Source organism: Sciurus carolinensis, chromosome 3 (genome assembly GCF_902686445.1).
Source record: "Sciurus carolinensis chromosome 3, mSciCar1.2, whole genome shotgun sequence".
Lineage (NCBI taxonomy): Eukaryota > Metazoa > Chordata > Mammalia > Rodentia > Sciuridae > Sciurus > Sciurus carolinensis.
This window is the reverse complement of record NC_062215.1, coordinates 5,190,124-5,202,478: the sequence shown is the minus strand read 5'-3', so window position 1 is coordinate 5,202,478 and position 12,355 is coordinate 5,190,124. Positions and strand designations below refer to the sequence as shown.

The following is a 12,355-nucleotide window of genomic DNA, read 5'->3' as shown; positions in this document are numbered from 1 at the left end:
CTCAGTGGTACAGCATATGCCTAGCATGAGTTCGATTCTCAGAACTGGTTCAATTCTCAGCACCACAGGGAAATAAATGAATAAAATAAAGTCCATCAAAAACCAAAAGAAGGGGCTGGGGAGATAGCTCAGTTGGTAGAGCTTTGTAAGCACAAGGCCCTGGGTTCGATCCCCAGCACCAAAAAAACCAAAACAAAACAAAACAAAAAAACAAAAGGAAGTTAAAAAAAAAAAAAGACAATATGAAGTTACAGTAATTCACTGCACCAACGCAAGTAAAGACCAATAAACCAGTGGAGCAGAAGGCAATGCAAAGTGTCCACAAGAAGAAAATGTACTGCAGATCCTGGGGAAAGGGTGGGATGATCAGTAAGTTGTACTAGAACAATCCATTGTCTTAATGGAAAAAAGTGAAGCAGACTCCTACTTTACACAAGACCAACTGCAGATGAATTAAACTTGAGGCAAAAATAAACTTAAACATGAAAGGGACAACTTAAAAATGTTCAAAACACAGAGTGAATCAATTTCAGAGCTTGGCACTAGAAAGGAGAGTGGCTAGCTCTAGAAGAGGGGGAGGAATGAGCTGGGGGGACACAGGGAGCTTCAAAATTTGGGGTTGTACTCCAGCTTCTAAGCTACATAAAAATCTTACATTATAATACATATTTAAATAATACCCAAATGCAGCATATAAACTTTTTTTTTATATAGTTCTGGGACTGAACCCGGGAGTACTCTACAACTGAGTGACACGCCCAGACCTTTTTTTAAAAAAAGTTTTTATTTTGAGACAGGGTCATGCTAAGAGTTGCTGAGGCTGAACTTGAACTTGTGATGCTCCTGCCTCAAGCCACTGTATGTGTGCCACCATGCCTGGTTATAGAACACATACTCTCAGATGATAAAATGCATCTGTATGCATTAGTGTTGCTTGTTACATATTAAGAAATTATCCACACACTCACATATACATATATATATATATATATATATTTTTTTTTTTTCATCACTGGAGAGTCAACCCAGGGGCTCTCTACCACTAAGCCACATCTGCAGTCCTTTTTATGTTTTATTCAGAGACAGGCCTTTTTGAGTTGCTTAGGGTCTTGCTAAGTTGCTAGGGCTGGCTTTGAACTCTTGATCCTTCTGCCTCAGCCTCCCAAGTCACTGTGATTATAGGCATGTACCACCGGGCCTGGCTTCATCCCCAGTCTTTTAAGTATTTATTTATTTATTTATTTATGTATTTGTTTATTTAATTTTTTTAGTTGTAGATGGACACAATACCTTTGTTTTGTTTTGTTTTAAATGTGGTACTGAGAATTAAACCTAGTGCCTTACATGTGGTAGGTGAGTGCTCTACCACTGACCACAACCCCAGCCCTACATTTTTATTTTAAAATAGGGTCTAAATTGCCCAAATTTGCAATCTTCCTCCCTGAGCTAGGATTACAGGTGTGTGCCACCATGCCATGCAAGAAATTATAAATTAAAATGTATGTTGGGCAGGATAGCACATGCCTGTAATCCCAGTAATTTGGGAGGCTGAGGCAGGAGGATCACAATTTTGAGGCCACCGTGAGCAACTCAGCAAGACCCTGTCTCAAAATAAAAAATAAAAAGCACCAGGGATGTAGTTCAGTGGTAAAGCACACCTGGATTTAATCTCCAGTATAACAAAAACAACAAAATAAAATAAAATGTGTACAAACATTTTATATACTCTTTTGTGCCAATGGATATATTTTACAACAATAGTAGTAGAAAAATTCAGGGTATAACTCTGTGTTTATAGAGTGCTTGCTTCACATGCATGAGGCCCAGGGTTTTATCATCTGCACTGCAAAAATAAATACATACATATTTAAAAATTAGAAAAAGTAAAATAACCCTTACCTGTGCAGGTATTGGAGGTTAGATACCTTTCCTGACTCCCCATCAAGGGTGTAATCTCTCTGTTTCTGCAGAAGGTGAAAAAGTTAAAAAGTAAAACTCCTATCTGTGGGTCTGAATACCTCCTTAATAAAGACGCAGACTAGTGTGTTTGGGGGTCCTCAACAATTAAAGATTTGATAACATATTATAGAATGCCACTGTTATCTAAAAATGGCCTTGACTAATACGATTCAGAGCAATGGCCAGTTGAGGCTCCCTGTTCCCTGCTCCCAGAATCTAATCACGAGTATTTAAAAAAAAGAGTCTGCAGTTCCCTCTTAGGGTTTATGCCTCATACCTGAGCTTTACTCCTGTGTGTGTGCTGCCTAGAGATTGCATCTGGCTGGCTGAATAATGGCCCTCTAAGACCCATATCCTAACCTCCAAAATATATAAAGATGTCATGTTATAAAGTAGAAGAGATGTTGCAGATGCGATTAAATTAAGGGGTTTGGGGATTATCCTCGATCATTCAAGTCTAATCTAACCACAGGATCTTTAGAAAGAGGAGGGGATTCAAAAGGGTCAGAGATAGAGAAGGTACAGGAACCAGAGCAGAGGGTAGAGGAGAGAAGATGCTGAGCTGCTAGCTTTGAAGATAGAGGAAAGGGTCACAAGTCAAGGAAAGAAGGTGGCTTCTAGAAGCCAGAAAATGCATTCTCTGGAATACTGGGAATGGATTCTCCCCAGACTCCCCTGTGGTTCCCAAAGGGAAAGCAGTCCTATAAAGCCACTTCAAGTTTCTGACCTCCTGAAGTGTAAAATAATAAATGTGTTATTTTAAGCCAACAAATGTGGTAATATTATCATGAATGCAGCTCTTATGTTGCCACATTCATTCCATTCTATGAGGTATCCCGCATCCCCTGTGCATTCAAGGTGAGTGAGGTAGGCTGGACTCCATAGGACCCTATCCTGAGAGGGTAAAGGGGAGTGCACTATGTAATGGCAGTCTAAAGGCAGAAAGAAGCAAGCAGTGCTTTAAGAAAATAAATAAAACAAAACCAAACAATTCAAAATCAATTTTAAAAACATTTTGTATTTAATATATAGGGGCAGATGCAAAATAAAAAAATTTAAAAACACTTGCTTTTAAGATGTTTAGAATCTTGAGGAAAACAATGCAAAGGTGAAAAAGTAAACATAAAACCCGCCTCCCCAACATTTCTAAAGGGAATTTTTGAAGTTACTGTTTCATGGCACAGAGTTTCAGTTTTACAAGATGAAGGGTTCTGTACATAGCTGGATGGCTGTGAAGATGTGACATGTGGTTATGAAGGATGCAATTTCTGGAGAGACGATGGCTGTGCGACATCATGATCGCAATTGATACCACCAAACTGTGCACTTAGAAACAGGATGGTAATCTGGGGCTCGGGATGCAGCTCAGTGGTACAGCACTTGCTTATCAAGTGTGAGGCCCTGGGTTCCAGCCCCAGAACCACAAAAGAAAAAAAAAAAAAAAAAAAAAAAAGGCAAACTTGCTATCTTTTCTCACAATAAAAAACGAATACATTTTTTTAAAAAGAGGCAATACTTAGCTAGGTATCATGGTGCACGCCCATATCCCAGCTACTTGGGAGGCTGAGGAAGGGGGACTGCAAGTTCAAGGTCAGCCTAGGCAACCCAGTAAGACCCCAACTCAAAATAAAATAAAATGGGCTGGGGATGTAGCTTAGTGCTTGCCTAGCATGTGTAAGATGCTGGGTTCAATCCCCAGTAGAGCAAACAAATAGAAAAAGTAAAAATAAGGGTTGCAAATGGAGGAAGGAAGGACTGTATAGAGGGAAAAGAGGGGTGGGAGGGGTGGGGGGAAGAAAAAAAAATAACAGAATGAATCAAACATTACCCTATGTAAATTTATGATTACACAAATGGTATGCCTTTACGCCATGTACAAATAGAGAAACAACATGTATCCCATTTGTGTACAATAATAAAAAAAAATAAATTAAAAAAAAAAAAAAAAAAGGCTTGCAGGTATAGCTCAGAAGAACATATGCTTAGCATGCATAAGGCCCTGGGTTCAATCCCTCACACCAAAATAAGTAAGTAAATAAAATAATAAAAATAAAATAGGTAATATTTGATTAACTACCATAAAGAAACTACAGCTGTAATTATCAGATATGTAGAAAATGTGGAGATTTCTGTGGGCTAGGATGGTGTAGGCACACTTCTGAGATGGTAAGCCATGAAGTGGACCTTGAAAAACAGGTGGCGTTTAGATAGGTGGAAAGGGAGAGGAGAGAGCATCCAGGCATGAGAAGTAAAAGGGGCCTGAAGAGTAAGGAAAGCACTCGGCTGGGCGTGGCTTAGCAAGACAGCGCGGCAGCTGGAGAGGGCAGAGTGCAAGGCAGAAGCAGGCTTGGGGGGCGGCTTAAGGACGCTGCCCTAGGTGTGCCAGACAGCAGTCTTGAAAGTGGTGGGTACCCCAGACCTAAGGAGCACAGGTACAGAGGAAATAAGAACTTCTAGTCATGTTTACCTCTGTTTTGAAATGTTAATGTATTTTGTATATTACAAATGAGAAGAATAAGAAGGTATATAATTTATAAACAAACATATCAGAGGTACAGGCTCAATTACGGGGCACATTATTATAAAAGTTTGGAGAGCACTGATCCAGACCTAGGGAAAACAAATCACTGGACTTTTTTTATAATTATACAGTGAGATGGGCTTTAGAAAGATTCAAGCAATTAAGAGATCTTTAGAGTAATCTAGGCATACAATGAAAGGCTGTAATTAAAAGCTGGGTACAGTGGCGCGTGCTAGTATTCCCAGCCTCTTGAGAGGCTGAGGGAGGAGGATCACAAGTTTGAGGCCAGCCCCAGTAACTCTGCAAAGCCTTCAGCAGCATAATGAGACCCCCATCTCAAAATAAAAAAATCAAAAGGGCTGAAGATGCAGCTCAGTGGTAGACACAGCATGCTTCAGGCCCAGGGTTCAACCCCCAGCACTATAAGCCCAAAACAAAAACGGTGGAAACAACAACAGGTGAGAGGCACTACACAGGGATAGCAAGTGTGTTTGGTGACAGGGAGACTTCCACCCAGACATCTGAATGCATCACAGCGACATTATTAGATAAAGGGAGCACAGAGAAGTGTGCCTGGGATAAGAGTTTGAGATTGACCTTGGCAACATGTATACATGTGCATTGCTTTTTTTTGGCTTTTATCGTACAGTCAGTACTATAAAATTGGTTTTGGCTTTGTGACTATGTAGCATTTTAGATAAGGTTGTGTTTGAACTTTGTTCTGTAGAATGAAGAAAACATACTGAATACACCTAGAATCAAAATTAAAAAAAAAGAGTTTGAGATCACAGGATGTAAAACCATCAGGAAGAACAGGGTAAAGAGAAATGAATTTTTCAACCTGATGGAGCCCAGAGGCCCTAGTTGTTTGGCAGTTTATCATCTCACCTAAAAAACCCCGGTGGCTGAGGCAGTATGCACTGAGACCTCTGGGAACCTCCTAAGGCTGGGACAGACTGAGAGGACCCCAGCGTCAGGTCAGCTGATGATCCTACCTGATCTGGCTTGAGCTCTTCCCTCACGGCCTGGATGGCGTCCCGACACTCACTGAGCATGGACTCAAACAGTCGCTCCTTGGTTCCTTCGCTTTCAGCCTGAACAGAGGCAGAGAGGAGCAAGAGACTGCTCTGAGTGAATCGCAGTATTCTATAGGGAGGAGGGCAGCACAGTGCTTTGACCCTGCCCCACACCTCGCCTGCCCAAATCAGAGATCCTGTTAACTGTCCCTCTCCCAGGAATTTTATCCCAGTCTTGTCCATTATTCACACAGAAATGGGGATGATATTTTGAAAGTGAAGGTACTGAGAGAGCCATCTGTATGACTGATCTGGATCTGCCAGGCAGCAGGTCTGTACATTTCCTCAGTCACAGAACTTTCCCCTGCTTTCCTTCAATGCTTTTACCTTGCTCAGGACCAGCACCTGGAGACTTACAGCCTATTCACACTAAGGCACAGCACACCAGAAGTCTCCTTCCAGAAAAAAATGGCAAGCTCTATTGCATAACAACAGAACTACCCTTTATAAAAGTAACCCAATGTGCAAATTCTTTCTTTTAGGTCCAAGCAAGTGATAAACATTACTAATCAATACCCAATCAAAAGCATTTCTCCTAAATATCACAATGAGTTCTCTTTCCCACAGACATCCTGTACTCCAATACTGCATGTGGTCTATTTTGAGAACAACTTTTTGGGCAGACAAGGTGGACGAGAATGAGATACAGTCTTTGAACAAGTACTGGGTGTCACCCTCTGCTACACAGCTGGGAGAAGTGAAAAAGTGATTCACTAACTGAACACCTGCCAAACCACATTATCATCCTAAAGAATCTGACTGAGCAGGTGGGAATGGACAAAAGGCAGAAAGGAGGTGAACTTGTGTTACTGGCAGACTTGCTGTGAAATTAAAACATCAACATTCCATTATTACACTTGACTCTCCACAGAAACTAACATCCAATCTAAAAAAAATGTCAACGTTTAATTGACTTTTAAGGAAGCACAGAAGAAAGCCTGGTACTGCCCACGCCTTTAAGAGCTGGCTGGAAAGAGCTTAAAGAAAATTCTCTTTTCTTCTCTTAAGGACTCTTATGATTTTTCTAGTTTCCATTGTGAAAAAAAAGTCTCCCCTATAAATTACCCAATATAAATCAAACATTCTCTTCTACCTACGGGTTACTTGGGTTTCCCACTCTTCACTAATGGGAAGGAACCAGGGGCACAGGCCTGTAACTCTAAGCAGACATGGGTCCCATGTTCACTGCAACAGGACTCTGGGCAAAAATGAAGCGCCTCATTCTGAACCGTCCAATGCAGTGGTGTCCCCACATGTTCTACTGAGCACTCGAGATTATTATAGTTTGAAAGGAACTAGATGCCAGGTGTGGTACTGCACATGTGTAATTTCAGTGACTTGGGACACAGAGGCAGGAGGATCACAAGTTCCAGGCCAGTCTCAGCAATGTAGTGAGACCCTCAGCAATATAGTGAGACCCTTTCTCAAATTTAAAACACAATGAAAAAGTCTGGGGATACATAGCTCAGTGGTACAGCACCACTGGGTTCAATCCCCAGTATAAATAAATAGACAAGCAGAACTAGCCATATATGTTGAATGGCTACTATACTGGATGGTGCAGCTCTTAAGAAAAACACTGTACAACATTGTTAAGCACCTCAAGTTGGCAAGATTCTTTGTAATCTTTTAAGTAAACTTGCCAAATATGGAGAAGTACAATTCCTATGGAATAGTGCTGCTGTCTAATACTTAACAAAGGGGATGAGATATGTGAGCACCCTGGTGTGCATCAGAATCCAAACAGCTGACCACACAGGAGCCAGAGTCACATTATCAGCAGGATGAATGAACCTCTGAGCCAGTTTGAAAACCATGCAATCTAACAAATATGCCACCAACACTCGTTTTCAGATGGGCACAGATCAACGGTTCAGGCAGTGGGTGCATAGGTAAGAAAAGAACAAATTTTGTTTTTCCAGCTACACAAGATCTGTCTCCACTCCTGCTGGTGGGGTATGGTTTAAGCTTAAAAATAAAGGCTGGGTACTATGGCACATGCCTGTAAACCCCAGCAACCTCCTGGGAGGCTGAGGCAAAAGGATCACGAGTTCAAAGCCAGCCTCAGCAATTTAGTGAGACCCTGTTTTTGTTTTTATTTTAAAAAGGGGCTGGGGATGTGGCTCAGTGATAAAGTGTCCCTGGGTTCAATCCCCAGTACAAAAAAAAAAAAAAAAAAGTTAGAATGCTAAGCCTCTTCACTGCCACGTATGTACTTCCCTAGTTTGCGGTGACAGCAAACCTCTGCACTAGGAATTTTACAAAAGTCTTAACAACAATGAAGGATAAAGCACATCTAAAGGGGAAGACCTAAGTCAGCTGGGTTTTCCTTCTGATGCCCACTGCTCAGTGACTCAGAGACCACTCATCTCTGAGTAGAACTTGTCATGATTTTCCCCGGCCAGGACAAAATGTCTCCAAACAGGAAGTCTTTAATACATCTAGCTGCTTATATTTTACTCTAGAATCTATATTTGAAGCCAAGATCACTCCTGAAAGGACAATGAAACAAGACACACCTCTCAACATGCAGGGGCAGGATGCCCCACCTACAAGCGAGCCTGTCACATGATAAGCCAACCAACAAGGACATGTACTTAAACACAAGAGGCAAACTCCCTGCATAAGAATTTGGGAAAAGGCTGGACCTTTTCCCCAGGGGGGGGCCTATGACATGGAGAAATCTTAAGCCCAGAATTAACATGTTACTTATCAGTTCTAAAAATTAAAACATTCTAGTTCCTTTTTATAAAGCTTGAAACATCCAGGACGAGCTTGTCTCGAGCCCCTGGTTCTCTTCTTGGGCAGCATCTCCAAGATGGTGGGCATGAAGCAAACTGCCCTGCTACTAAAGGCAGTTTTCCAGATTATTTCCACCTGTCTACAGAAATTGCTGGAAGATGGTGGTGTGACTAAGGCATCAGGGCAAGTCTGACCACATTCCTACCACACCCCTAGGAGAACTGTGGGCACAGGAACCAGGTTGCATCCAGCCCAGGGAGACAGGAAGAAACACATGGAAATCTGGTAAAGAAGGGGACAAATCTCCCTGGAGAATGGATTTTCTTTTTTAAAGAAACGGACAAATAGTCTCCCTTCCACTAAAACATCCAAAATTAACCAGAACTTGGGCTCAGTGGTAAAGTGCTTGCCTAGCACATGTGAGGCACTGGGTGTGATCCTCAGCACCACATATAAATAAATAAAATAAAGTTTGTGTCCATATACAAATAAATATATTTTTTAAATTAACCAGAACTTAAAGAATTATCAAACATACAGACACTTAAAACTGCTTTCTCCCAAAAAGAGCTGACCAAGAATAACCTCTAAATGCAGCCACCAGTGACCACTCACTAGGGACAAAGTATTAAGAAAGCAAAAAAAATAAAATAAGTACGAAGTTAGACAATATTAGAATGAAGACTTAAAGCTTGGTTAAAGAGATTAAGAATTTGAAAATGGATTCTGGCAGCTGGTTAACTCTCAGTTCAAGTCTTTTCAAATCTTACCAGAATGCCCTGGGGTTAGTACACATTTTTCTTTATCTACATTTTTTTAGATCTACACTATTTAAAGGTCTCTGATACTTCGAAGTGACTCTAAAGCTCTTGTAAGATCCTTAAAAACCAGAGATAATTTTATACACCATAACGAGCACATCAATCAGGCACCCAGTAGGAGAAAACATTCCAACACTAAACACATTAAAATGACAAGAGAATATTATATTATAAACTTTATGCCAGGGCTGGGGTTTGTAGCTCAGTGGTAGAGCGCTTGCCTAGCATCTGTCAGCACTGGGTTTGATCCTCAGCACCACATATAAATAAATAAATAAAATAAAATTAAGAATTGTGTCCATCTACAGCTAAAAATATATGTATATTTAAAAAGTACTTTATGCCAACAAATTCAATGATTTCCATGAAATTAATAAATTCCTTTTAAAAAATAAAACTGATCCACATAGAAACAAGATAAAACACAGCTGGGTGAGATGGTGCACACGTAATCCCAACTACCCATGAGGCTGGGACAGGAAGATTTCACGCTCAAGAACAACCTTAGCAACTTAGCAAGACCCTGTCTCAAAAAATAAAAAATAAAAAATAAAAAAATAAAAGGGTTGGGGTGTAGTTCAGTGATAAGAGTGCCCCTGGGTTCGGCCCCCAGTACTACAAAAATAAAAAAGAAAGAAAGAAAATTACTTAAATGTTAGTTTTCTTGTCCTTTATTCAATACATGTCTGTGGCCCCATTTCTAAGGTACTACCTCCATTTAATGTGCCTCTGTGGACCTCCACCTCAAACTCCTTGCCAGAATTCCTGAATGCCCTGCTGTCTGGCACAGAAACCAGATGGTTGTCCTCTCCCACTATTTTTAACTTCACCTAATTAATCCAACTACATAATTAAAATGATGGATACCAGAGCCCTAGTCCAGAGGGGGTACCACCACCCAACAATGCCCATGAAATGCTCTCCTAAAAAATTTTCTTAGGCTAAGGAATAAATATAAAAGATATATATGTGTGTGTGTGTGTGTATATATATTTTCCCCCCCTGTGGTGCTGAGCAGTTCCTCACACATGCTAGGCAAGCACTCTACCACTGAGTCACAACCCCAGTCCCTCCTTAGTCTTTTTTTTTTGTGGTGTTGGGGATCGAACCCAGGACCTTGTGCATTCCTTCTTAGTCTTTTAGTTTAAGAAAAAAATTAACTTTCTGGTAACATTCTAGTGTCCTTTAAGCAAATAAAAGGGAAATGGAAGAGGCAATGTGCAGCACAAAGACAAGAATTCTTCAAATGCTCAATGTTGTGCCAACCCAAAGTTGCCATTTTGGAGTAAGTCAAAAAGTTTGGGTGTATAACACAACTCATCAACACAATTAGCAAAATACCCCTCTATACCTACACACAGCAGAACTGAGAAGTCTTAGAAATGCCACTGGTCCCTAGAAAGGCTAGTCAGCAGCTGTTATGAGGATGCCCTTCACCTCACTTGGAGAAGGAACTCCAAAATATGCCTTAATCACTGTCCACCTCCTGTGAACCAGGACCGCCAGCATCTCTTATCTGTAGGACATAGGTGGTTGCTCACAACCATGCACAGGCAAGGATGTCAGGGGTGCAGCTTCAAGCACAGCTCAGCAGGAGTCTCACATGTACTCTACACATAAGACAGAACATTCAGGTTTAACCAGGTGCTCCTGAAAAAGCCCCAGAATGAGGTGAACCCTTGGGGCAGGGAGGCAAGGATGACAGGTCAGAGGGAAGGCAGGGATGTGGCATTATACTTCTGCACCACCTGCTGGGCCAAAAGTGTCCCTTTTGTTAAGCAGCCTCCTAACACTCCTAATTTTATGTGGATGACGGTCATCGGCAATCTCTTTGTCCTCTAAACATAACTCCCCTATCAAACTGTGTTTTCAAAATAATTTTATTCAAGAGGGTGCATCTCCCGTCTTACCAAATGCCCAACAGCATTAAGATAAATCTTTGTTTTGTGAGAAATGAGCACCAAGAAACTACCAGGTCTTCAACACTTGAGGACAACCTTCTCACATGCACAGAACAAAGCGTAACTGAGTAAGGACTCCCTCCTTACCTGGGCAATGGCTGCTTCATTATCTGCCAATCCCAACAGAAAGATCCTCACTTTGTCGATCTTCACGGGAACCGTCCTCCCTCTCCATTCCACTTCACTCATGGTAGCCGCCTGCTTGGCTCGAGTCTGCGTGATCAATGCCTGGAAAACAGTAAATAGTTAAAAGCTTTGACAGTGAAAATGATGAGACCTACTATTTCTTTCTACAACCAACATATACTTATTATATAGTAGTATAGTAGAGTATATAAAATTTTTGCTTATTTTAAATTTCTCCAGAGTACCATATATAATTAGCTTATGAAAAGTCAAATATATTTTTTCCAGTATTTTACATTTCTTACTTTTTCTATGAGTCTACATTGCTTGCTTAGAAAATAAATATAATGAAATACACTATTAAGTGACAAAGTTTTTTGTTAAAAATATAGACAGATATAAGTTGGGTTTGGTGGCAGCACACACCTGTAATCCTAACTACTCAGGAGGCTGAGGAAGGAGGATCACAAGTGCAAGGCCAGCCTCAGAAACTTAATGAGACCCTGTCTCAAAATAAAAAAGGGCTGGGGATATAGCTCAGTTTTGGAGCATCACTAGGTTCCATCCCCAGTACCACAAAAGATAAAATAAAAATAGACATAAACATGCATATGTGCAACTATCCCTGGGGAATGGAATTACGAATTTCTTTCAAACTAAAACTTTCACAAAAAGGTACATACTAGATTACCTCCAGTTTTTCAGCCAGGAGACCCTCAGTACCCCCAGACCTCAATCTCATCTGCATGAGTTCATTGATAGCTGACTGGTCCCCTAAGAGAATGAGTCAGAGAAAAGAGAAAATTCTTAAGGGTCTGGTCTGTTTTCTTAAGAACCATAAGTGTACCTCAGACTTCCAGGAGCTCTTTCCCCTCCACAAGCATACTGCAGGGAGTTCACAGCATGATCTATTCTCTGAAGATAAGTCCTTTCTCAAAGAATGAACTTAACCAGGGCAGTGAAAACACTGTAAGGCATTATCATGGCAGATACATGTACCTTAAACATTAAACATCTGTCCAAACCCACAGTGTACAATATCACAAGTGAACCTCACTGTAAACTATGGATTATCAGAGATTATGATGTGTCAATGTAGGGTCATCAACGGTAACAAATATATCATTCTGGTGGGGGATGATGATAACA

At 40.8% G+C, this 12,355-nt stretch overlaps 1 protein-coding gene across 1 annotated transcript in view; it reads right to left on the bottom strand.

The window, feature by feature from the left end:
• Srp68 (signal recognition particle 68) overlaps nt 1-12,355 on the bottom strand; it is a 34,645-nt gene that overhangs the window by 7,473 nt on the left and 14,817 nt on the right. The window contains exons 7-10 of the mRNA XM_047546921.1: nt 11,898-11,980; nt 11,168-11,308; nt 5,476-5,574; nt 1,900-1,964 (exon numbers count right to left, since the gene is read on the bottom strand). Coding sequence (XP_047402877.1) covers nt 1,900-1,964; nt 5,476-5,574; nt 11,168-11,308; nt 11,898-11,980 — 388 coding nt within the window. The remainder of the gene's footprint in view (nt 1-1,899; nt 1,965-5,475; nt 5,575-11,167; nt 11,309-11,897; nt 11,981-12,355) is intronic.